Source organism: Capricornis sumatraensis, chromosome 17 (assembly GCF_032405125.1).
Source record: "Capricornis sumatraensis isolate serow.1 chromosome 17, serow.2, whole genome shotgun sequence".
In the NCBI taxonomy this organism is placed as follows: domain Eukaryota; kingdom Metazoa; phylum Chordata; class Mammalia; order Artiodactyla; family Bovidae; genus Capricornis; species Capricornis sumatraensis.
The window spans coordinates 62,187,995-62,215,355 of NC_091085.1; the positions used below are offsets into that span (position 1 = coordinate 62,187,995).

The window sequence follows — 27,361 nt, forward strand, 5'->3', positions numbered from 1 at the left end:
TACGTGCTACGCTTACAGCCAAACCCTTCACTGCCGCCTGCCGGCCACCGTCGCTGACCCTTGAGGTTACGCAAGCGCGGATCAGCGGGCTCGCTGATTGGATGCGCCCACGTGACGGCCGTGTTTGCTCCGAGGTGAACCCGCGCACACTGGTCAGGATCTCCAAGAGGACTTGGAGGAGGAACGTCTCAGGGTTCCTGGACACTTGGACACTAGGAGGATCGGTGGGTTTTGCTCCCAGGCCTGAGGGGACGTGCCCTCAGCCCGCCTTATCTGACGGCGAGGAGTCTCTGGCTCCGCTAGGTCTCCGATTGTTGGAGGAACCCGCTCCCTGCAGAGACCCGAGCTCTGGTCTCTTTTTGTCGTGTTTGACCTCGCTCCAGCTGTAGGCAGAGCTACTTTGTGTCAGCCACGCTTTACAGATAGGTGCGCTGAGGCTCAGAGAGCTGAATCCGCCTGGGGAGTTGGCACTAGTTGCAGTGTTTCTGATTCTGTTAAGGTAGGACGGTGGGTTGGTTAAGTGCCCTGAACTGGAAATCCATCTGGGCCCCCCTCCCGGACTAATCTCTTAACTAATCTCTTAAAGTTTACTGAGAGCCCAGGCTCTGTTGCGGCGGTAGAGATACGTTGATGATTATGGAATAGACCCTGATCACCAGTTTCGTGACCTTAAGTTTTGTGTAAACTTGACTTAGTATCTTTGTACAGCTGTGATGATGAAATGAGCCGCAATCAGTACGTGGCTAGAACTGAAGCGTCATCTTTAGTTGGAAGGAAGAAGGAAGCCAGTGATGGGAGAGTTGCCGAATTATCCATTAGCAGGAGTATGAGGCGGAGAAACTGCTACCCACTCCAGTATTCTGGCCTGGAGAATTCCATGGACTATGGGGTTGCAAAGTGTCGGACACGACTGAGCGACTTTCACTTTCATGATGTCCTCAATGAGAATGAAAGTCAACCTTTCAGGTCCAGACACCCTTTTCATCTCTGTTAAGCCCTCACACAGAACATGTTGAGGAGCCTATAAATAAATTTCTCCTTCCATCATTAACTTTGGCCTTGGCATAAGAACATAAGTAAAACCCAAAATGCAAATAATCTCTACATTTTTCATTTCAGCATTCATGCCCCAATCCAGCAAATTTCCAATTACATAAGAAACACACTGTATCATCTTGAACATTTACTTCCTAAGAATTCTTTCTTTAGATTTTTATACTTTATTTAGTCCTTATGGTGCCACTGAGGTGACTCCCATGAACATGCAGGCTGTCTTACCAACCTGTTTTGCTCTAACCGGCTTCTTAGACATCATATGAGAAATACATCATATGAGAAACTTCAAGATTTTCAAGGGGAACTGGCTGCGAGTAGAATTTTGTTGTTGTTGTTTTCCCAGGTTTTTATTTAAGATCTCTAAAAAATTTGAAACAATAGTACAATGATCTCTCATATACCTCTCATCATGTGCCTTTCACTAATTATTAACATTTTGCCACATTTATGTCTATTCATGTGAAAATGTTTATGTATCTGTATATACATGTACCTGTTGTGTGTATGTTATTTTTTTCCCCGAACTTGTTGAAAGTAAGTTTAGAAAAGAGGCAGTGAAGATCAGGAGGTCATCGCCCTGCTCTGTAGGAGGGATGATAGTGTGGTGGCATCGTGAGTGCCAAGAGGAGGTGAGTACAGGGCACCCTGAGAGAGTACAGGAGAGACTGCTCATCTGTCTCTTCTGGTGGCCAGAAGAGGTTTCATGAAGGAAGTGACAGGCAAACTACAACCTGAGGGACAGTGGGCAGTTATCCAGGTAATGGATGGAAGGGAGCATTCAGGCCAGGGAAACAGCATATGCTAAGGCCTGGCCACAGGAGGAGGGCATCATGTGTTCAGTGAAGCTGCTGTGGACATGAGTGTTGAGATCACCCAGGCTAAGGTGAAGTACAAAGGAGAGCTGCTGCCCAGAGGGGGAAGAAGTTCTCAGAGGGCCTTTTCAGGTGGCTTAAGGGGCTGAGAGTTTATCTTGAGGACAGTGGAGAGGCACTGGAAATTTTAAATGGGGGTAGGACATGATCAAATTTGCAATTTTGAATGAAGAGGCAAGGGGACCACTTAGGAGGCTGCTGCAAAGGTCTGTGAGTGAGATCATGCAGTGGGAATGAAGAGAGTAGATGGAGAGCTTTGGGAGGAATGACCAGTCACACCGAGCACCAGAATGGAGGTGTCTGGCTGGAAGACTGAGGAGTTGTCATGGAGGGCAGAGACACTGAGTTCAGCTCTGGTTGTGTCTGAAACGCTGGTTGGAAGTCAGAGTAGACGTGCAGGTGGCACCCTGAGTGCCAGGACGGAGGTCGACTTGGAGGCAGTGAAGGCTAATCATGTCCTGTTTCTGCTTCACAGCCTTGGCCCCAACATGTGCCTAAGGCAGCTTCTGCAGTCCTCCCAGCTCCAGCGGGCTTGGAGGGCGGCCTTCCTGAAACACGTCCAGGGCAGGCACCCGGGAGCCTGGAGATGGACACATTCTGGAGGCGGCCCCTACAGAGCAGTGATTTTTGACATGGGCGGAGTTCTGCTTCCTTCTCCAGGGAGAGTGGCCGCAGGTGAGCTCTTCATTCTCCTTCACCTTGGGAGACCGGGGTGCGTGGGGGTGGGGGAAAGGAGGGTGGTGAGGGAAGATGACAGCGTGTCTCAGTGGGTGCTATTCTTGCTCTTGAATCAAATTCCAAGCAACAGTTAGTGCTGCTGAGGATCTTGGGCAAGTGATTTCACTTCTCTGAGTCTTAGTTTCCTCATCATTAAATTAGGGCTAATGGTCTGTACCTCTTTGGTGCTAGGAGATGGTTAAGTGAGATTATTCATGGAAAGCACTTGGTTAGCAGAATGAGTGCTTGGCTCATCTGAACTTCTCAAAAAATGACAAGCTGCCATTGTTATTGTCAATGTTATAGGTAGAATTTAACTACCTTTCCCCGAGAACTACTTGTGAATGCTGAAATCTGCCGCCTTCCCCACTGTGATCACAACCTTTCCTCTTCCATCAACCGCCCTCTAAACCTGCTTTTGTTACAAGACAAACCTCTAGGCTCTGATCCTTCCTTTTTCAGCCCTTTTTGGTATTACCTTTTTATGCACTCAGTTGAACTGACTTAAATTTGATTTGTTTGGCTTGAAAACCAACAAAACATTGACTGAAACAAGATTGAAGTTAAATGTGTTTTTTACGTGAAAGTCCAGGTGTGTGTCTTGGGCTAGTGTGTTGCTCTGTGATATCAGGGCCCGGGGCTGTTTTCCTTGTGTTGCTCTGCTGTGAGCACACCCCATTTCCACTCTCACCTTGTGGATCAGGTTTGGCTGCTTCACTTTCTGCCATCTCATGTGCATTCTAGCCACCAGGAAGGACCAGAGGTCTCTGTTCTTTTGACAGACTGTGGTTGCTGATTGGGCAGTTTTGTATGCTAAATCAACCCAAGGTCAGGTTTTCTGTGCCCCTGGTTGAAAAATTACCGAACTTTGCTAACTGGTTGAGCTACTTTTTGTTTTGTTTTGTTTTTTAGCTCAGCTGCAAGTGAGCCCTCAGGCTCTCTATTCCTCCACTGATATTCCTTGAACTTACTACAGGGCTGTTCCAAACTCCCCTCGGAGCCATCATACTTCTCCAGACCAAACCTTGGCAGGTAGCTGAATCTCTGCTTTTGCAGCGAACATAAAGATCACTTGGCAGGAATTTTCTCAGCTCTTTCCAGAATACCTTGAGAAGCTGTTCTCTTCTTTCCACTGCTACTGCCGCTGCACATGTTATATCCCTAAATTCTCCCACCTGCTTGATCACAGCAGCCTCCTAACTGCTAAGTCTACCTCTCGCCTCTGGGTTTTACACCCCCTCCACACAGCCCCTAGAACTGCCCTTCTAAAACACACATCACATCTTCTCCCTTCCCTCTCCTGCTTCAGATCCTTGACTGCCTGCAGTTTTTTCCCCTTCAAGACTGGAACTTTACCTGGTTCCAGGGCCTCTCACAAACAGCTCTCATGTCCTTTTTTCACACCATTTGCCATGTACACCCACATTTCAGCTACCTTCAATTACTTGATGCTCTTTAAAATTGCCGAATGTGTTTATACTCCTGTGCCTTTGCAGGTTCTGTTCCCTCTGCTTGAAGCTACCCTTCCTTGCCTCCTCTGCCTTTTGAAATCCTGCTTATACTTTTAAATGGTATGTTATTCAGCAGTGCCCGGAATCTTTTGAGCACTTAGTAAGGCTTGTGGTTGTTATTGACTTGTGTTTTTATCTTATAATGTTTTTGCAATACCAGGATTTTCATTTTTCTTGTCATCAAAATCATCTGTGTTTTTCTTTATGGCTTGAGTGTAAAGTGTCTAGGCTAAGGAAGTCTTTCTTTCCTTGACATTCATAAAGATGTTGTATATTGTTTTATAACTTTAAGAGGTTTTTTTTTTTCTTTCCTGATTTGGGTATTTAGTCTTTTGAGAATTCATTTTTGTAATTGTGAGAAATAGAGATTTAATTAATTTTTTTCTATTCAGAAACTCACTTATGCCAACCATATTTATTAAATAGCTGGTACTAAAAGTATATTTCATACTTTGGATTTAAAAAATACAAAGGCCAATTTCTTATTGTCACCTCCATCCCTTCCCCGCAGTTCTAGCCTTCATTGGTTATCATTGTGAAAAATTTGTTTATCCTTCCGAAAATTCCCAATATATACACAGGAACGTGTGTGTGTGTGTGTGTGTGTGTGTGTGTGTGTGTGTGTGTGTGTGTGTGTGTGTGTGTGTGTACTGTGTCTACACTGATTGGGTCATGCTATACAAACTGTTTGGGCTTCCCTGGTGACTCAGATGGTAAAGAATCTGCCTGCAATGCAGGAGACTTGGGTTCAGTCCCTGGGTTGGGAAGATCCCCTGGAAAAGGGAATGACTACCCACTCCAGTATTATTGCCTAGAAAATACCATGGACAGAGGAGCCTGGCGAGCTACAGTCCATGGGATCACAGAGTTGGACACAACTGAGTGACTACCACTCTCGCTTTTCATACAAACTGTTAGATATACCTTTCTTTTTTTCTGACCTAGGAAAATACCTTGCGAAATTTTCTACATCAGTAGGCATGGGCTTCCCAGGTAGCTCAGTGGTAAAGAATCCACCTGCCAATGCAGGAGACTCAGGTTCAGTCTCTGGGTTGGGAAGATCCTCTGGAGAAGGGAATGGCAACCCACTCCAGTATTCTTGCCTGGAGAATCCCGTGGACAGAGGAGCCTGGCAGGCTACAGTCCATTGGGTTGCAAAGAGTCGGACACCACTTAGTGATAACCAACAACAATAGCAGGCATAGGTCTAGTTCAGGAATTAGCAAACTTTTTCTGTCAGGGGTACTATTCACCTCTACTGTTGGAGCCAACAGCAGCCATAGCAATAGTCAACAAGTAGGTGTGATTATGTTATAGTAAAACTTTATCCACAAAAGTAGATCGGAGACAGATTTGGCCCCCAGGCCATAATTTGCTGACCTGTGACCTAGTTTACACATTTTTAACATCTATGTGGCATTTCATTATATGAATGTACCATGGTCGCTTTAACAAGCCCTTTATTAACATACATGTAAGTTTCTAGTTTTCACTGTAAGCAGTCTCTCCAACAGTGGTATACATAATCTTTGCTTACATTTATAAATATATCTTTGGGAGAAATTCCTGGAAGCAGAATTGCTACATCAATTGTAAATGTGCATTTAACATGTTGCACTCCATAGAGGTTGTGCTTATTTTCACCCACATCAGCAGCGTAGGAGAGCGAGCCTTTCCTTGCATGCTTACCAACTCTTAAGATCCTAAAAATTGTTCTAACTTTAGTTCTAAAATTAAAGAGGTATTATTTGGGTTGAGTTTTAAAAGACCTGCTGTTCTTAGAAGACATACTGAGTTGGTCCTGTTGGTGATTTCTGAAGAATGAGATTGCTTTGTCATTCTGTTTTCTTTTTTTATATCTTTCTGTGTTGTCTGAAATATTTTCAGTGCACAGCCACTACATTAAACAAAAACTTTGTGTTAAATATCTTATATCTTAGATATAATTATGGATGCTAGATGTTTTTGCCCTATAAGCAGGTATATTATAGAAAGAGAAAACCCTCTTGTACAGGAAAAAGTATCCACTATCGCAGCGTTTCCCCAAGTACACAATAGTAATCCATCCACTGCTTTGGCTCTTTACAGACAGAATTTTGTTATTTTTCAAAGACACCATCCTCCATTCGAATGTTTCAGTGTACCAGCTACACTGCCCTGAAGGATTACTTCAGTTTACCAAATGAAGGGTTTGTTTTGGAATGTTGTCAGAATCTGATTTATTCCCTCATGTACTTCCATACCACGTGCCAGGACCATGTGAGTGACCTAATATATTGTTGCTGTTGTTGGTTAGTTGCTAAGTCATGTCCGACTCTTTTGAGAGCCCATGAACTGTAGCTGGCCAGGTTCCTCTGTCCATGGAATTTTCCCAGGCAAGAATACTAGAGTGGATTGCCATTCCCTTCTCCAGGGAATCTTGCCAACCTGAGGATGAAATGCATCTCCTGCATTGGTAGGTGGATTCTTTACCTCTGAACTACCTGCGAAGCCTGACCTAATATATGTGAACCAGCTAATGAGAGACCAGGGAAGAAAATTCATAAAGTAGTGTCCGGCGTCATCTCAAGCTGGTGGCGTGGACTGATGCTTGGCAGCAGTGTCCCCTCAGTCACACAAATTATTACTGCTGTTCCCTGGGAGGTCTAAGGCTGAGATTTTCCATTTCCTGAATTTCTCTGAATTCCCGATAGAACCCACCTGGCACCACAGTGATGCCACAGAACCTGTGTGGTAACTACCCTGCTCCCCGAACTTGAGCTGTTTGTCCATATATCATTTCACTTACCATGTGTTTTACTTTTGGTAGAGTGGGAAGTACAGAATCATATCCCTTCTGGAACTATAGTGAAGGCCTTGATCTCAGGTGGTGAAAATGGGCCCTGGATGAAATTTATGAGAGCAGAGATAACAACAGAAGATTTCTTACAAGAATTTGGGAGACTTTGCTCTGAAATTGTAAGTGATAAACACACTTGAATTTCAATATTCTGTCATCTAGAATAGTGGATGCAACACTCATCCATTAAATTGGTTAAACTAAAAATGAAGAAGGGAAAACCTAATAACCCATTATAAGATTTTAAGTTATTTCTTCCATCCCCAGGTACTCAATTTTAACTGCACGAATGAAAAATAAAATATTATGTATATTAGCTATTGTTTATGTGAAACTGGAATTGTTGCATAATGGCTTTGATCAGAAAGCTTGTTTAACGCAGTGATAACATTGAGCCTTTCTCTGGACTATGCATTGTTCTGTGCTCTTTATTTATATTAACTCCCATACCATCACAATATAATTGCTAAAATATAATTTAAAACATAGTGAAGTTCTGTGGATGGATGGTGGTTTTGGTTAGATAACAATGAATGTCCTTAATGTTATCCAAACTGGTTAAAACAATGAATATGATGTTATGTGGTCTTACCACAATTTTAAGTAAATGAATAAATATTTATATATATATAGAAAACATTCTGCTAAGTCATAGAAAGCCAGCCCCAAAGACTACATATTGTACGATTCAACTTATATGAAATACCCAGAACAGATAAATCTATAGAAGTAGAAAATAGAGTTGTTATTTTCTAGGACTGGGAGTATTGGGGAATTGGGGGCAGGGAGGCAGAGGAATGGGTAGTGACTGCTAATAGGTATGATGTTTCTTTTTTGGATGATGTAAATGTTCTAAAACTGCCTTAAAGGTTTGACACCTTTGTGAATATATTAAAAAGCACTGAATTTTACAGTTTAAATGCACCACTTGTGTGATATATGAATTGTATTTCAATAAAGCTGTTGTAAAATAAGTGTGTGTGTATAAAATAGCAGGCTTGCCATTGCAAATTTTGAAACATGATAAAATAAGAGGTTTTAAAATCCACAGAGACTGAATTTAAAAATCACAAAAATTGATCAGAAACTGACATTCAGTTTGTCATGCTGAAGCTGAGACAATGCAGAATCATCAAATCTCTGGGTCATTAAAAATTAAATTATATCTGCTTAATTCACTTTTAGGGTTTCATGTATCCTCTTAGAGTCTTCAGAATCTTTTTGAAATTGACAATGAATGAGTGAAATAAAGAATTCATTTAACTGGAATATTGATATAAATTGCTCCATTCCCTAACCACTATAATTCTAATTCTAAGAAACTTTTTTCAACCTTATATGCAAAGTTCTGCACCAGGGCTGAAAGAGAGAATTCCTTTTGGCAGCAAGCCAGAGGCCTGGAATATGTTTTTCTGTGTTGGTGATAAGCTGTTCTTATTCTTAATGATGGCTGGTTCTCTTCTCTCCCTACTCCCAACCTTAGTCAAAGACCTCCGTGCCCGTGGACTCCTTTTTCTCTCTGCTGACCAGTGAGCAAGTGGCGAAGCAGTTTCCAGTGATGACTGAGGCCATATCTCAGATTCGGGCTAAAGGCCTTCAGACTGCAGTCTTGAGCAATAATTTTTATCTTCCCAATGGGAAGAGCTTTTTGCCCCTGGACCGGAAACAGTTTGATGTGGTAAGCTGACAGGGACCCAGAACAATCTGAATCAAGTCTCTGTCCTTACCTTAGGATGCAGCATTAACGCTGCCTCTCATAAGGTCTTGAATGGATGGGTTTGTTTATTCACACAGTTGACTGAGTTAGGATTAGACATGATAGGTGGGAAAGAGGACTTGCAAAGTATCACTGAGCTGTGAGCAAGGTTATTTATGGGCTTTGATAACTGGGTGAAACCTCAGCTTCAGAGACTCCCTTTCATCTGGACTTGAACCTTAGTCATCAGATATCAAGGATTCCCAGGTGGCACAGTTAGTAAAGAATCTGCCTGCCAGTGCAGGAGACACAAGGGCTACAGGTTCAATCCCTGGGTTGGGAAGAGCCCCTGGAGTAGGAAATGGCAACCCATTCCAGTATTCTTTCCTGGAAAATTTCATGGACAGAGAGCCTGACAGCTTACAGCTTATGGGGTTGAAAAGAGTTGCACACAACTGAACTCATATAACAACAACAGCATCAGATAACATATGTACTTTGATCAGCCCTCACCTTTTAATGGGCCCTTTGATCTTTTCAAAGACCAGCCCCATTGCCCTCTATTTCTATGGCATTAATCCTTAGATCATTGCTAAGCAAACAGACTTACTGCAGGAAAGGAAGTGTCTAATATAGTTGCTACTAGTCACACACATGGCTATTAAATACTTAAAATGTGACTAGTGGCACTGAGCAACTAAATTCTATTTCAACTGAAATGCATATCATCACAAATGACTAGGGGCTGCCTTATGGGACAGTGTGTGAAGGGCTAGACTATCAAAGGACCTGAGAAGATTCTGAGTCAGGAGATGGTCTTCTGTGCCAGGAGGTTACTTCTGTGAAAGACTCCCCCATTTTCCTCAAAGGAAGTATACCTGAGAAGATTCTGAGTCAGGAGATGGTCTTCTGTGCCAGGAGGTTACTTCTGCGAAAGACTCCCCATTTTCCTCAAAGGAAGTATCTTATCTTTATCCTGGGACAGATAGAAATTATTGACAGATGACTAACTTAAACTTCAGTCAGAAAACACATTCTTTCACAGCAGTGGCTGTGTACTGGGCACGGGCTAGGCATGAAGGGCTACTGTGTTCAATGCAACTGACAGAAGTCCTGCCCTCAGGAATATGCATTCACCACATATCAGGTGGTCAGCTGCCACATGTGACTAGTGGCTACTGTGTCAGACTGGGCAATATAGCATTTCTATCATTGTAGAAATTTCTATTGGATAGTGATATTTTAGAACATAAAATGTAATCAGGGGACTTCTCTGGTAGTCCCCTACTCTGCTTCCCCTGCAGGGGGCAGGTTCGATCCCTTTTCAGTGAACTAATACTCTGCATTCCATGCAGCATGGCCACAAAAAAAAAAAAAAAAACCTATTGAAACAGACGAGCGGAAATTCAGAGTTCAAATATGGGAAATTAACCACCCAGCCTAATGCTCTCTTCACCTCCCACCTCCTCATTCATCCTTATACAAACCCTGTCAAGATAAGAGTTCTCTTCCCTCTGTACTCTTGCCTGGCTCCTTACCCACTTTGATTCTTGGTTTCCTGGCTTGTCCACAGCACAGCCTTTCTCCAAGCATCCTCCCCTTTGGGGGCTCAGGGACCTCAGCCATATTTGGATCCTGTCTGCAGCTTGCTGTGGGCAGTAGCTCTGATTCCCTGAACCGCAGTTCCTTACCTGTGGTTCAGGAGCAGCAGTTTTGTTTCTTTAGGGTGGCTGTGTGGATCCCAGACTATAATACATACAAAGCACTTTACAGAGTACCTGGCAGATTATTTTCAGAGATTCCTTCCCTCCAGTGCAGCAGTGGGGATTATTATCTTGATCTGGACAAAATAAGTTTGCCAGGCTCACACTGGGCCCTTCAAGTGTTTAAGGGCTTGTGAGCTTCTTTAACACGATGGACTCATTTATGCAGACTTCACAGACTCTCTGGTAGGTGCTTTCAGGCAGCTTTTTCTGATCCATTTTCATATCTTAGGTCTGCAGGCGACCTGGAGTGTTGAAAATCTGTTTCCTCAAGAGCAAGAGTGTACGTTTTTATCCTCTAAAGCTATGAGGAAAAATACTTGTTTTGATAGAAGTATATCTGGGCTTCCCAAGTGGTGCTAGTGGTAAAGAACCCACCTGCCAATGCAGGAGAGAGAAGAGACGTGGGTTCAGTCCCTGGGTCAGGCAGATCCCCTGGAGGAGGGCGTGGCCATCTACTCCAATATTCTTGCCTGGAGAATCCCATGGACAGAGGAGCCTGGCAGGCTACAGTCCATGGGGTCACAAAGAGTTGGACGTGACTGAAGCAACTTAGCTTGCACGCAAAGCTAATATAACCATTCCTATGATCCCCATCATCTTTGGAAGCTGTTCCTAAACTTTTCAATAATATTATAGGATTCTGTTTCTGCTGAGGTGAATGTGGCTTTTAAATTTTGGTCCTCTAATTTGTTTAAGTAAAAACGTTTACATTATATTTTATTGTCAAGAACGTGTCATCTAAGATTTACCATTCTAGCAGTTTTTAACGATATAGCACAAGAATATTAGGTGTATTCACATTTTTGTGAAACAGAACCCCAGAAATTTTTTATCTTGCAAAACAGAACATAAGGAAAAGGCCAGGGGTCTTATCCAATTTAAATCTCAAGAATTTTTTCCCTTCCCCCGATACAATCACCTGAGAGGAGGTGTCTGCCTGCCAGATGTGGCCCAGGTCCCCAGAGTTTGCTCCCCTCTCACCTCTTGTCTCAGCTGTCCAGATGTGCTCCTTTCCTGTCATGTGATGCCTTCACTGGTGTCTGAAACATCTGGCTTCTCCACTGCCCACTGTTGAGGTTTTCTTCAGAAGGAATTTCTCTGTTTTCTTTTAGCTCATTCAGGTCCTTAGGAGACCGGGAAGAATAAGTAAGAGTAAGTTACTCAACATTTATTTACCTGAAAGGGCAGTTCTCCTCCAACCTTGAACAGTGGGAATTTGGAGGAGAGGGAGGGGTCCTCAGATTTGTCCTTGATCTTGGAGAGCAAGGGTCAATTCAGGAGTGAATGAGGGAGTTAGTTCTATTCTTAGGACAGACCCAGAGGGTATTGGTTACAGGCCTCTATGGCTGTTTTAGACCTACTCACAGGAGATTAAGCCCTGGGGTCAATGTCAGAGGACTTCCGGGGGTTGCTGGATCAGAGGTAGCCTGACACTGAGACAGCTTTTCAGGGTTCTCCTGAACCCTCAGATGCCCCCCACCAGTTCTGGACTGGACAGAGTTTGAGGCAAGGTTCTCAGGATAGAGGAGGCTCTTTGCATGAAACCTGTCTTTGCCACTGACAGTATCTCTGGTGTTAGTCCTCTTGTCTAGGTTGAATATAGCTCTTTGTTTTTTCACTTCTGAAATATGGATATTAAAGTCATGTTTCTTTCAAAACAGTAAATACTGCCTTTCTTTCTGAAAACATGGTGAAATACTTACCCTAAAACTGAAATATGCAGCTTTTCTTCTGTTCCATGCAGCCACGATACCTAACATGAGCAGAATGCTGTGTCATTTTGGAACACCTTCCAGTTTCACTAAGTTTCCCAGCTACTGTTAAGATGGGTGAGATGGCTATCAGTGTTTCCAGTTTCCTGATGAGTATATCCAAATCACTCCACTTAAAAAAGCAACATCATTTTATATTATGACATTCTTAAGTTACCTGTTATGACAAATCTCCACTCTCCCTCTGGTCTTCTTTTCAAAAAAACATACCAGGGTATAACATGGGAACACCACTTTTAGGGATGTTCATCTCTCCTTCCTGCCTCTCCCTCAGGTCGTGGAATCCTGCCTGGAACGTATCTGCAAGCCAGACCCCAAGATATACAAGCTGTGCTTGGAGCGGCTTGGCCGGCAGCCTTCTGAGTCCGTCCTTCTTGATGATCTTGGACCAAATCTAAAAGCAGCTGCCAGCCTTGGTATTCATACCATTAAGGTAATGGTCACTGTTTTTTGAACCCCTTTGTGCTTCAGACACTAGTGTAGGTATTTCAGTATAGTCCTCTTACACTCAGAGTTGGAGTTGCCTCTGGTGGTTTTAGCCCTTGCTGCCACAGTCTTTTTTTTTTTTTTTTAATTATGAGGTCTAGTTGACTAGCAGCTTATATTTTCAGTAGGAAGTAAGAAGGCATTTTGAGAAAAGAGTTACACAGGGAGGTGAATGGCAGGCTTAAGACATTTTGGGTGACAGTCCTGCTGGCCGGTTGATGCTGTTCAACTACCAGCTACTTGGACCGCTTCAGTGCTTTGAAACAGGAGAAGCCATGTGTGTGTGTGTGTGTTGAGGGAGGGGGCGGTGGTCTCTGTTCAGCTTTCTACATTTAGGTTTTCATTATTAGGTGATGGGCCTATAGGGGCAGAATGGATACTCCAGTACAATATTTTGCCCTCCTGGCACAAGGGAGTATTAATGAACTTTTAACTGGCACTCTCTCCAGCAGATAAAAGAGTTTAATGTGGTTAGGAATTAAATGGGGGAGGAAAGTCATTCTGAGGCTTTTTCATGAGCTGATTATGCTGGCTCCAAAGTCCTTGCTTAGAGAACTGGCTTTTGTTTATATTTCCCTCTAAAAATGTACCCTCTTAGAGAACAGGTAGGAGGAGAGGTCAGGGTTGTCTGGGGATCCATGCTCAATATTCTCTTTGAAACCAGGTCGATGACCCAGAGACTGCAGTAAAAGAATTGGAAACTCTTTTGGGATTTCCGTTGAGAATGGCCGTTCCAAACACTCGCCCTGTGAGAAAGACAATGGAAATTCCCAAAGACGCTTTGGAGAAGTACCTCAAAGACTTACTGGGGACCCAAACCACAGGTAGTTAAGTTTCTGCATTTTGGTAGAGGCTAGGCTTTCAGTCTGGCTCTCACTTTCTCTTCTAGTGGAATATACTGGAGATAAAGATGCCATGTAGTGAAGAAAATAGCCATTGGGCTCTGCATACCCGGGTGCTTCTCTGTTTTGCTTGGGAAGAAGCACTGACCTCCTTTTCTATGGGTCCCCAGAGTGTACTTGGCCCTTGTTCCACATGAGACCATGGCGTGGCAGCAGTTGCCTGCAAACAGCTGTCCTGGGGGAGAAGAACTTGCAGTATGTGCCTAGGGTGTTTGGGTCTTTCTGATATTTTTGAGATGACACCCTGTTTTGTGAAGATGACTTAAAAAGTCTCATGAGTTTAAAATGAGACAATTTGTCTTCATCTTTCAAAGGTCCCTCTCTTCTTTTTCATATTCCACCCTCAGAAAAACAAGTGCTTCAATAACTTTTTAAAAAAATTTTTTTATTATAGTTTCATGACCTTTTGAAGAAATTTCTACCTGGTGATAAAGTTTGATCCTTGAAAGTACTCTTTGTATGCAGCTTCATGTGAGGATTTTTTTCCCTTGATGGATTGTTGTAGAGCCTTTACAAAGTTGAGGGAACCTTTCTGACCAGACCAGGCAACTCAGGCAAACTCCCACTGCCTGTTCTTCTGATCAAGTGAAATGAATCTTATGTGTCAAGTTCATCTCATTGGGAAGACCAGAGTTAATTAGGCTGTTTCTTTCTGTTACTGTTTTGTTTTGGGTTTGTGGCTGTGGGATCTTAGTTTCCCCTCTGGTGGCCCCTGCAGTGGAAGTGCTGTGCTTAGTCGCTCAGTCCTGTCGGACTCTGTGGGACCCCATGGGCTGTAGCCCACCAGGCTCCTCTGTCCATGGGGCTTCTTCAGGCAGGAATACTGGAGTGGAAGTGCAGAGTCCCTATATAAACTGTTTCTGCAAGGGAGCCTCACAGTTTAGCTTGATGGAATGGGAAATTGCATCTCCTGAAAGCAGGCCTCTGTATAGCTGCGTTCAGCTGTCACATGAGTATCAGGTGTGATGTGCCCAAACATGGGGTGAGGGACACACAAGGGCACCTTTTGTCCTTGGCTTAAAGCATTCCAGTTAGCAAGATGGGTTGCCATGACTGTGCTTGTGGTTGATAAACAGAACTATAAAGCTTTTTCATGGAGCAGAAATAGGCAGGAAGGCCAAACTGGACACCTCCCTGCAAAGTGAAAATTGTTGTGATGTAAATTCAGTGGCCTTTGCTACATTATAATGTGACATTGGAGATTTGACCCAGTCATGTCTGGGACCCAGGGAGGAGATGCTTTCCTTACAGTGCATTCCAAATCAGGATGCTCTTTGTCCATGTGCAGTACTCATTAGAAAGAAAGAGTCTCTGTCCACATCTGTCCTCCAGAGCTGGTTTGAGTTTTCCTTGCTTTCAAACTTACAGGCCCATTGGAACTCCTTCAGTTTGATCATGGGCAGTCAAATCCCACCTACTATGTCAAGCTGGCTAATCATCAGCTGGTTCTGAGGAAGAAACCCCCTGGGACACTCCTTCCATCCGCGCATGCAGTAGAGAGGGAGTTCAGGTAAATTTTCAGGGTGAGAGTTGTGCTCGCTGTCCCCAGTTTCCACAGCCCAGCCCCTGGGCTGGCAAGTCAGCACCCCATCATAGTGTCTTGAGATATTTAAAATTATAAGTATGATGCTCCATAATTATTTCAGATAAGAACATGTCACTTAATTTTAGGAGCTTGTTTTCTCTATCTAAACTTGTAGGAAACAAGACTTTTTGAGATTCTACTAAATGGGGCTATTGCCCAAAGAGTTGAGTTGATAGTTGTTGAAACTATCCATGAGTTGATAGTTGTTGAAACCTGGGATTCCATATGTGAATCTTCCTACTTCTGTATATGTTTGATATTTTTCATAATAAGATGTTTAAAACAATAAATGTGTTATAACCCATCCCAAGTAAAATCTCTTGCTTCACAAATAGGAAAATTTAAACATAGTAGGTTGAGGCTTCCCTGGTGGTCCAGTGGACGAGAATCTCCCTTGCAATGCAGGGAACACTGGTTAGGGGACACCAGTTCGATCCCTGGTCTGGGCAGATCCCACATGCCTCGGAGCAACTAACCCTGGGGCTACAGCTACCGAGACTCCTCTCTGGAGCCCAGGAGCTGCAACTGCTGAAGCCTGAGCACTCTAGAGCCGGTGCTTCATAAGGGAAGCCCCTGCAATGAGAAGCCCACATGCACACCACCCTGAAGAGTAGCACCCACTCTCTGCAACTAGAGAAACCTGTGCACAGCAATGGAGACCCAGCACAGACAAAATAAATAAATATTAAACAAAACAAAATAAAACATAGTAGGTTGAAAAACCTAGCTCCAAACCCTTGGTCAGTGAGTAACAGCGTGATGACTGGGCTCCAGAGTGGAGCTTCCTCTCCCAGAAGACTTTCTCTGCCTCCTCCTCCACCTTCCAGCCTATCATGTTCTGCAGAAGGAAGGTTGTGGGAACTATTCAGGAAAATGTGATTTTAGCTCTTGGCCTCTTTCTCATTATTTACTGTCTCTCCTCTGACTTTTTGGCTCCTTGTGTCTGACTCTCTGTATTACAGCTACTGATGACTGACATTTATGAAGGCTTCGGGGTTCATTTGTGAAGCCCACAGAAGTCCAATAGCTATTTGTGAGCATTTATATTTATATATGTGCCCATGTGATAGTATGTGCTTACAGAAGAGAAACCCTGAAATGTGAAACTTACCACTATGTATGCATTCTGCTTGGGGACTCTCTCCAACTTGCCAGTGTTCTGAGGAATTCTGGACTGTTCGAAGGACATCCAAAAATCCAAAATGTACAGAATTTCCATTTTAGTAAAGGAATAAAATGTGTACTTGAAGATGAAACATGTATCTGCTTATAAAATGCCAAATCAAATTTGGAAAGCTGGGAAAACAGTATAACACAATTTGTAAAAACCTCAGGGTAGTCATATTTTTATACCTAATAATTCTAATAGAGGATCTCTCTTTAAAAAATAGTTCTAAATAGGGAGAAAACCTTTATGCATTAATATGCTGACTGCAGTGTCATTTATAATAAAAAAAAAAGTGGAAATAGCCTATAGATGCAGTAATCAAGAAATGATTTTGCAAACCTTGGTATTTCTATTTGTTGGAACAATAATAGTAATAGCTAATACTTACTGAGTGTTCAGTATGTGTCAGGCACTATAATACATGCTTTGAATATATTATTAATTCAGATAATTCTCAGCAACCCCCTGATATGGTCCTATTATGACCCCCATTTTATAGAAAAGGGAAGCTTAAAAAAACTGAGCAACATGCCTAGTGATATATAACTAGTATGTGAGGGATGGAGCCTGGCTTCACACCCAGGGGTAGTAGGATTCCATAGCCAAGTCTTAATGATTATACTGTGATTGCTGCCAATAAAAGGATGCCTGTAATAAAATATATATGATAAAATCTTAATGTAGCAAAAACAGATACAAACTATATATGTCTTAACTACTTTTTTTATTTTTTGTAAAGACTTACACATTGAAACATTAGGAGAAGGCAGTGGCACCCCACTCCAGTACTCTTGCCTGGAAAAATCCATGAACTTCCTTACATGTTTCATAAAATTTACCAGTAAACTCATCTGGGCCTGGAGTTTTTTTATGAAAAGGTTTTTGCTTATGGGTTCAATTCAAAAAATATTGGATTATTTGGGTCTTTTATTGCCACTTACCTTAGCTTTGGAAGTTGTAATTTCCAAGGAATTTGTCTGTTTATACTTTTAAATATATAAAATTGTTATAAATATATATAAAGTTATATATGTCCATTTCATATGAACAATTAAATTTATTGTTCAAAATATTCCCTTACTGTCCTTTTACTGTATGTAGGATTTCTAGGAATGTCCCCTCTTTATGATTCCTGCAATTGACTGATAATTTGTATTTTCTCTGTCTCTTTCATCAGTCTACTTAAGGATTTATCATTGTGTTGACGAGTATAAATGCTTAGTTTTATTAATTTTTCTGTTTATTTTCTATTTCATTTAGTTTTCCTCTGAGCTTTATTCCTTTCCATCTGCTTACTGTGGATGTATTTTTACCTTCTTAGCTATAACCTTACATTTTGTAAATGTAAATGCTTTACATTTTCCTTCTTTTCTAACATGAGCTTTCAAAGGTATGAATCACTTTCTAAGCTCATCTGCATCCAAAAAGTTTTGACATGTATTATTATTATTATTTCACTTTTCACTTTCATGCATTGGAGAAGAAAATGGCAACCCACTCCAGTGTTCTTGCCTGGAGAATCCCAGGGACGGAGGAGCCTGGTGGGCTGCCGTCTCTGGGGTCGCACAGAGTCAGACACGACTGAAGCGACTCAGCAGCAGCAGCAGCATTATTATTACAGTTTGAAATGTTTTTTAATGTTCCTTTAATTCCATTAAGATCTTGGAAATACTAAGATTTTGATACTTGGAAACTTATTAGGACTTATTTTATGGACCATTACATGATAAATCTTGGTGACTGTACTGTGTGCACTCATAAAGAATACATATCCTGTGGATGTTGTGTGTGATAGAACTGTCCATCAGATCAAGTTGGTTGGTAGTGTTGTTCTTATCTTACTACTTCTAGTTAGTCTGATAAAGTCAGTTAATGATAAAGGCATTTTGCAGTCTCAGTTATGATTGTCAGTTTGTCCATTTCTGTCTTTAATAATGAAATTTTTACTTTAGGTATTTTAAAGCTCTGTTATTAGGCACATAGACATTTATTTTTTATTTTTTTAATTGAAGTATATTTGATTTAATGTTATGTTTAATTTCTGCTATATAGCAGAGTGACTCAGTCATACATATATATATTGTTTTCATATTCTTTTCCATTGTGGTTTGTCACAGGATATTGAATAGAGTTCCCTGTGCTATACAGTAGAACCTTGTTATTTAAGGCACATACACATTTATGATTATAATGTCTTCCTGGTGAATTAACTCTTGTATTGTTCTGAAATGTCTCTCTTTATCTCTAGTATTTCTCTTTGTCTTAAGTCTCTTTTTCTGATGTTAATATAGTTACACTAGCTTTCTTATGCTCACCAATTTCATGGAACGTCCCTTTCTATCCTTTCATATTTTATTTATTTTTTCTATGTTTTTATATTTAAAGCATATTAAGTCTCGCTTTTGTATCCAGTAGGACAATTTTTGTCTTTTAATTGGAATGCTTATGCTATTAAATTTAATGTAATTATCAATATATTTGACTCAGATCTATGATTTTCCTATTAGATCTTTGTCCCATTTCTCTTTTGTTCTCCTTGCCTTTTTGCCTTCTTGGGTCAATTGAAATTTTTAAATTTTAGCATTCCATTTTGATTTTTGCATGTACCATTTTAAAATCAAAGAATAATCTCAAGAAAATCTGATCACCTTATTCAGTAGTGTCTCTCATCTTTGTTCTGCCAGGATAATGAAAGCCCTTGCAAACGCTGGAGTCCCTGTCCCCAAAGTTCTTGACCTTTGTGAAGACTCAAGGTAATGTTCAGATTTATTTTTTCCATTGTATATTCACGCTAGAGAAAAGTCCATATATTAACTCAAATTCTAGTTTGCTAGAGTAAAGACAAGTAAAATTCAAGTAGAAAAGAGATTTTATAGCAACCTCCCCTAGAGAGGTTTAAGTTATCCTGAAAGATAAATGCCTGCTTTCAGGAGAATTGGTAGGAAGCATCTTTTCTAACATTTAAAGAGCATACGTCCATCTAGCTTCATGTTGTTTGTTTTAATTAATTTTTTTATTGTGGGCTTTCTAAACTGTTTTTGAATTGTGTTATAATATACTTTCTGAGTCTCTTTTTTCCTGATTTTTAATTATGAAAAATTTGAAACATGTACAGAAGTTGAAAGAAGAAAAAACAGTACAGTGAGCACCCATTTACACTTCATCTAGATGAAAACATCGGTTAACATTTTGCCACATTTGCTTTCTATGTGTATATATATATGTATGTGTGTATATGTAAGTGTATGATAGATAAAATAATTTTATAGAAATAGTTAATAATTATATAAACATTTTCTAATTTACTGTTTTGATAAATAATTATATAATTGTTTTATAAGTAAGTAAATATATTTCATATGTATGTAATTATTATTCACTGAACCTTTTGAAGTAAGTTGCAGACAGCATGTATCTCCTAAGAATAAAGACATTTTCTTTCATAACTCCAGCAGCAGTATTATACTTAAACTAAAAATAATTTAAATTTTCAAGCCAGGATGAATATTTATAACAGTAGAATTTTCAAAACAACTTTTCACAGTACTAAACTGATTTCTAGTAGTGACGAAAAGATTGATTAATGACATTTTGGTGTGTCACCTTAATACTTTGGGGTGTTGTGTATGCCATTCATTTCACTGAATAATGATGAAAATAATGTCAACAACAAGAAGGGATATTTGTCAAACCCTCATGGAACCAGGCATTCCCTGTATATCGCTCCCTTAATTCTTATAGCTATTCTTTGAAGCTTTATAGATTTAGTAAAAACAATGCTCAGAGAGGTTTAATATGTTCCTCAGGATCACAGTTCTAGGAAGGGCAGAGGTGAGACTTAAGCCTGGTTCTCTGTGACTCCAGACCTGACCTCCCCACCCCCTGACCCAACATGCTGCTTTCCTATATTATCACAATCCCATTCCGAGTAGATTCCAAAGAGAAGAGAGGCATGCTGGCAAGGAAGTGTAGACAGGGATGTTTATGTGTGGCTTAGTTTGGGGAAGGAGTACTTCTAACTTCCACTTATATGCAGAGGAAAAAGGAAGTTTCCAGTACTCTGGGTCTGAACTCCCACCCAGCACTTATAGCTTACACACAGGACAGAGCAGTGCCCTAACAGCCTACCACATCACAGGCCACTGAAACACCCTGTTTGTGTCCCTCCCAGTGTTGTCGGTACCCCTTTCTATCTGATGGAATACTGCCCAGGCCTCATCTACAAAGACCCCTCTCTGCCAGGCTTGGAGCCCAGCCAGAGGAGGGCCATCTACACTGCCATGAACAGAGTCTTGTGCAAGATTCACAGTGTGGACCTCAAGGCTGTGGGCCTGGAAGACTATGGGAAACACGGTGAGCACAGGGCCCCTTGTCTTCTGTGCTGATGTTTCCTCATTGGTCCCTTGCTTTCATGATTTCTATTGTGCCAGGGTTTTAAGGCAGCATTGGTAAATGTGAGGTGGGCTTGTTAGCATCCTACTTGGAAATCCACTTTCATTTTAGTGGAGGTGTTGTTTACCTAGATGTTTTGTCCTGAGATAAATCCATCCATGGACTACAGAATCTCTTTTCCCTTCAAATTTTATCTCACTGTCTTCTTTTTTCTGATACCAACTGGCCTAAAGTACTTAAGATATGTATTTTCTTCTCCATTTTTTACCATTTCCTCTAAATATTCTTTTCAACAGGGATAAATTTTTTTAAACGCCATTGTACCAAGGTATTTGTATAATTTGTTGCTGCTCTTTTTTTTTTTTTAATTGTCTGAGAGCTCCAGTTGTTGCTCATCCTTGTAAGCACTTTGTGTTGTCAGGATTTCCCTTTTCCTTTTTTTTTTTTTTTGGAAGTCAGTTGTATTGAAAGGTAGCATTTTATGAATTCTGGCAAATGCACACGGTTTTATAACCACCACCACAACCGTCTCCGTGCTTTTACATGCAGATACTTTAGCATGAGCCAAAGAGTTTCACCTTTCCCTGCAGCATTCAAAATTATCTGACTCTCAATGCATTCCTGACCGTGGTTAAAAAGAATCTCAGTAAGCTGTATTTTGTTCTTTCTCTGCTTTTAACTAAAGCATGCCTATTCCTCTAGGACTGTATCAAATGCTGCAGTATGTATCCAATGTACATCAACTTCCTAACATATTTTTACCAAGTTTCCTAAAATTCTATCAGTCTGTAGGCACATGATGTGAGGCCTCAAAACTAACCCTTTGAGAAACTTTGCTACCACATAGCAGGCTTGCTGAGTTCCCAGTCACAGTAAAGGGAGTTCTCTACCCTTTCCACTTGTAGCCAGATCTGTATCAAATGCTAACTTTTGACCAGAATCACCAATTTAGTGGGGTTCCCCTCCATCTTGGTGGTCTCACTGGAAGATATTTATAATAATTTATTTATTGTCTATCCAAAATTTTGAACTGTTGGAGATGACTCTTGAGAGTCACTTGGACTACAAGAAGATCCAACCAGTCCATCCTAAGGGAGATCAGTCCTGGTGTTCATTGGAAGGACTGATGTTGGAGCTGAAACTCCAATACTTTGGCCACCTGATGCAAAAGAGCTGACTCATTTGAAAAGACCCTGATGCTGGGAAAGATTGAGGGCAGGAGGAGAAGGGGATGACAGAACATGAGATGGTTAGATGGCATCACCAACTCAGAGCACATGAGTTTGGGTAAACTCCGGGAGTTAGTGATGGACAGGGAGGCCTGGCGTACTGCAGTTCATGGGGTCGCAAAGAGTCAGACACAACTGAGCGACTGAACTGAACTGATCCAAAATTTCACTTAACTGAGCATCTTATATTTCATCTGGAGCCCTGCTGCTGCTGCTGCTAAGTCGCTTCAGTCGTGTCCGACTCTGTGCGACCCCATAGATGGCAGCCCATCAGGCTCCCCTGTCCCTGGGATTCTCCAGACAAGAACACTGGAGTGGGTTGCCATTTCCTTCTCCAGTGCATGAAAGTGAAAAGTGAAAGGGAAGTCGCTCAGTCGTGTTCAACTCTTTGCAACCCCATGGATTGCAGCCCACCAGGCTCCTCTGCCCATGGGATTTTCCAGACAAGAGTACTGGAGTGGGTTGCCATTAGTTACTAGTAAAAGGGCCAGTAGGCAAAGACAACAGATATTGCCTTTATTGATCTATTGTTTCAGGATGGAAAGAGCCCTGGAACAGAAGTTAGGTGCTGATTTGTGGGGTGACCTTGGGCAAGCCCCATTACTTCATCATAGTTTTCTCAAGAATAGAGGCTGAGTGAAAAAGCCCTGCCCTGCCCCTCTCACAGCATTGATATGACAAGCAAAGGAGGTGGCACCTGTTCCAGTGCTGTGAATGGACAAAGTCTCTGCCACATGAAGCAGTGGGCAGTGTGACATCCCATTGCACAGTGAAGAGAGAACAGTTTAAGGAGGGCTCTTGTATGTGCTGAGTGTATCCTTTGCCTTTTAGTTTTAAAGTGGACCGTTCTGATATACTTTCCACTGACCTACTAGGTTGACAAAGAAATGAAGCAGAAATCTGGTCTGATTTCATATAATTCAGGGTCAGGCTCCTGGGCCACTGGCTATGTCTTGAGGCTTATTACATAAAGCAGCTTCCTCAGATTTTACATTCACTGGTCCAGCTACAGGGCCATCAGATATTCTTTTCAAGTATCCTGTAATTTAAGTTATGTTAGAAATCCAGCTGCTGGGCAGGGCACAGGCTGTGTATAGCTAATACACCATTTGTATAAAATTGGTACATTTAAATAAAATTAATTTGTTTGCACATGTGAAGAATATCCTCAAGAGCATTCCTGAGAAATTGGTCACATGGTTTGCCTTTGGGGAAAAAGGGCTGAGTGGCTGGGCAGGGGATTGGGGATTTATTGTACACCTTTTTGTCACTTTAATTTTGAACCAGGTGAATATATGATTTGTTGAAGAGAACAAATATAAATTTGTAAGGGAAAAAAAGGACATAAACACGATTTCTGATGGAAAGGAACTTTTGACAAAGATCCCTTTAGGTCCAATCTAGTTATCATAAAGAAATTTTCCACCAAGAACCTGTAGAGAGCATAATTCCCTTTTCTCATCCCAGAGGGCAGGCTGCTTTGGGGAGGAAGGGTGTTTGTGCCTTGGCAGGCCTGCTTGAGGCCAGTGGCCAACAGAACAGAAACACAGGGACAGCTGTACCTGCTTCCCATGAGAAGGGAGTGTGCATAGCACTGGGGTGGTGTGTGCATGGCGGGTGGGGGGACATCCTAAATCCACATAGGATATTAACCTGAGGGGCTCCTTCCACAAAGGTTCAGCTCCTGGAGGCTTTAGTATTTGATTTCTTATGATAATTTTCAAACTTACAGAAACATTCAGTAGTGCTGTGAATAACTATATGCCCGTGACTGATTTTAAGAATGGGTATTTATCTATCTGCATGATTAAGAGACCCTGACACTTGACTCCTAAGTGCTTCAGTATGTATTTCCTAATAATAAGAACATCCCCCGGCACCATTATCACATCCAAGAAAATTTACCATTTTCTCAGAATATCTAAGACCCAGTCCATATTCGATTTCCTCATTATTCCTCTTATATCTTTTATAAGTGAGGTTTTTCGGTTTGTTTTCCAAATCAGGATCTGATTGAGGAGTCTAGAACAACCCCCTCACCAATTTTTTTAAATGAGTTTTTAAAGGTACTAGGTAAGTGTATTATAGATTTAGTTTGATTATGGTTTCATTTACTGCTGACTTCTTCCTATAATTCTGAAAACTGAAAGTTAGTTCTCAAGGCTTGATTTGTTTTGGGTTGAACTCCTGTGGGTTTTGATCACGCCTCTTACAGCTCTGCTGGATCATTCTAATGCCAGGTGAATGGATGCTCCGAGTGTGCAGCTGACTCCACGGAAGGAGCCCAGTCTCTCTTTCCTTGTCCTCAAGCTCCTGGGAAACATTTTTCTCTCAGATGAGGGGTGAGGGCTTGACTTAGAGCATGGACCTAGTATGTTGTTTATTATTAATAGTGATAATAATTGTCATTTGACAGCAATGACGGTGACAGTAATAATGGCCATTATTCATTGAGCAGCCTTCTGTGTTCAGCATGTTATATATGGATTTCATTTGTTCTTCACAACGGTTCTAGGGGATATAGGTTATCAGTACACTGATTGTACGGATGAAGAAGTGGAGGCTTAGAAAGGTTAAATCATTTGAAAAGCTTAACTGTGAGCCAGGTAACTCCAGAACTCACTTCTAGTCTATGGTCCCATAACTTGCAAGTTCCTCAACTGTGGTAACTCTGGGTTTCTTAATAAACAACTGAATAATAGCAAATGCTCATGTATTACTACATGCCGGGAATAGTTGCAGGGGCCTTACATATTTTATCCTCCCAACAACTCTAATGAGGGCCATCTCACTGATGAGGAACAAGGGCATGGAGACATAAAGTAACCTACCTGAGACCACACAGAGAATGGCAGGGCTGGGAACCAAATTCAGACCATCTGTCCCAGTGTCCATGCTCTTAGCCAAGCACTGTCCTCTAGCTAAGAAAGGATTTATTAAAGGCTGTTAGGAAGCTTATAGGATCTCCAAGAGGGCCAGAGATCAGGCTCAGAGGGCTGTGTGGCTTGGAACAATGCCCATATCACACAGATCCAGCCAAGACAAAATAGCAGTGGCTTCCAAGCAGAGGGAGCAGGAGCATCATGTGGAAAATTCTCCAGTCATGGGATGAAGATGCCTCAGACATTACAAAGGGTTTCACGCAGTGGTTGGTTTCTGAAACCTTTGGAGTTTGTTGAAATGGCACACCATATTCTAATCTTCTTTCCCTCAGGGGACTATCTTGCACGGCAGGTGCAAACATGGATCAAGCAGTATCGAGCCTCAGAAACCAGCACCATTCCAGCAATGGAGAGGCTCATCGAGTGGCTGCCCCTCCACCTTCCCAGGCAGCAGCGGACCACAGTGGTGCACGGGGACTTCAGGTCGACTCGGCATGAGGAGGGTTGATATTTAGATGTGGAAAGTGATGGGAAAGGCATCTGAAGGGGAAAGAAGCAGCTGGTCTTGCCCCAGTTTACTGCTGACAACTATCCATGCACACTTAGCTCCCTGTGCATAGCCTTTAGGGAAGGGTTTGTCAGGTTTGACACTATTGACATTTGGGGCCTTTGCCACAGCAAGAGTTAGTACCACCCCCAGGTCCGAAGGCACAAGCACAGACTCCAGTTGTAACTACTGCAGGACAACCACCTCCAAAACTGCATTGCTGTCAACAGCCACAGCAATGATTTTACTCATGAGTCTACAGTCTGGGGACAAGATGGCTTGTTGGAGTGACTTTAAGGCCAGGGGCTGAAATCACCTGATGGCTCACTCACACATCTGCACGGGGGCAGAGGAGAGCTGGGCTCCCTGAATCTCTCTCTGTATATCTATGGTTTCTCAACTAGTCTTTTCAGTATGGGGCTTCCCAGGTGACTCAGTAGTAAAGAATCTCCATGCCAGCGCAGGAAATGCAGGAGATGTGGGTTCAGTCCCTGAGTTGGGATGTCCTAGAGGAGGAAATGGCAATCCACTTCAGTACTCTTGCCTGGGAAATTCTATGGACAGAGGAGCCTGGTGGGCTACAGTCTATGGAGTCAAAAAGAGTCGGACACGACTGAGCGACTGATTGCACGCACACGTACTGTCCAGTATAGTAGCTTCTGGGTAGCTGGACTTCTTACCTGGTAGCTCTGGGCTCCAAAGGTGTGTATTCTGAGGGGAGAGGGCCAGGCAGGAGCTGATCACCTTTTCTATCCTTGTCTTGGAAGTCACTCAGCACCACTTCCACCTGCATCATAATTGTTAGAAGTGAGATGCTTCCAAAGGTGAAGGATTAGACTCTTCCTTTTGTGGCAGGAATGTCAAAAAATTGCCGACCTGTTTTAAAACCATCTCAGGGAAGGAGAATTACCAGAAACTGGATACTGTCTCTATGTGGCGAGGGCTGCCTCACCAAAGCTGTGGCCCTTGGGAGAGGAACGCAGCTGTCCCTTGGCCTTGTGCTGAGAGGGGGCTGAGGAATTAATACGCAGGCCCCCTTCCCATTGCCTGTTGGTATCCCCATTGGCTGAGCCAGAGGGCAAGGGAGCTGGTGGACACAGCCCACGCAGGCTCCTGGGCACATGGAGCACAGAGGGCTGGGAAGTGTGTCTGGAGGGGCCAACAAAATGAACACTCAGCATGGAACACTCCCCAGTGGTCAGTTTTCTTAGTGCTGTCTCCATTCCTTGTGGCTCCTTCAGGCTGGACAACCTGCTATTCCATCCGGAAACTGCCGAGGTGCTTGCTGTCCTGGACTGGGAACTTTCTACCTTAGGCGACCCTCTTGCCGATGTGGCCTACAACTGCCTGGCTCACTACCTGCCATCCGGTTTTCCCATTCAGCCAGGTAGAAACTGCTGCTGGGGGAGTAGGGATGGAGTCTCCTCCATTCTCAAAGATTTGGGCAAACTCAGCTGAAGTAGTTGGTGATTGGGGGCTCCTTCATGAGATTCAGGTATTTAGTATTTCTTCTACAGTATCATTTTTAATGACAGCATAGGATTTCATTGTTAAAGAATTAACTCATTCAAGGCATTTGGTTTGATTTCTATGTGGGTATTTGTTTCCAGTTTTTTTTTTTTGTTTGTTTGTTTTTTTAATTCTTACTAACTTCCCTGTGCTTCCACAAAAAAGGCAGTGAATATCTGCATAGTAATATCTTTGCCTGTATATAAGGTATACTCCTAGGATAAATTCTTGGAACAGAATATATTATATGCTTCTGAACCATCAAAATGTTACAAGTGAAGAAAATCAGTAAGATTTTTTATCTGTTGCAGTTATCTTTTTCATAATTTGGTGAGATTTCTTTGAATACCATTTTTTATCAAATGACTGATAGAAAATAATATGCATCCACCCTGACCTGTAGTCCAGATGGAACTTGGAGGCCCCTCATTA

General features: G+C 42.1%; 1 protein-coding gene across 1 annotated transcript in view; it reads left to right on the forward strand.

Annotated features, from left to right (window-relative positions):
• Nucleotides 1-164: 164 nt before the first annotated feature.
• LOC138093935 (acyl-CoA dehydrogenase family member 10) overlaps nt 165-27,361 on the forward strand; it is a 49,265-nt gene continuing 22,068 nt past the window's right edge. The window contains exons 1-11 of the mRNA XM_068990118.1: nt 165-224; nt 2,404-2,603; nt 6,966-7,114; nt 8,479-8,673; nt 12,504-12,662; nt 13,380-13,539; nt 14,986-15,127; nt 19,055-19,123; nt 20,542-20,723; nt 25,206-25,356; nt 26,662-26,807. Coding sequence (XP_068846219.1) covers nt 2,417-2,603; nt 6,966-7,114; nt 8,479-8,673; nt 12,504-12,662; nt 13,380-13,539; nt 14,986-15,127; nt 19,055-19,123; nt 20,542-20,723; nt 25,206-25,356; nt 26,662-26,807 — 1,540 coding nt within the window. The 5' untranslated portion in view covers nt 165-224; nt 2,404-2,416. The remainder of the gene's footprint in view (nt 225-2,403; nt 2,604-6,965; nt 7,115-8,478; nt 8,674-12,503; nt 12,663-13,379; nt 13,540-14,985; nt 15,128-19,054; nt 19,124-20,541; nt 20,724-25,205; nt 25,357-26,661; nt 26,808-27,361) is intronic.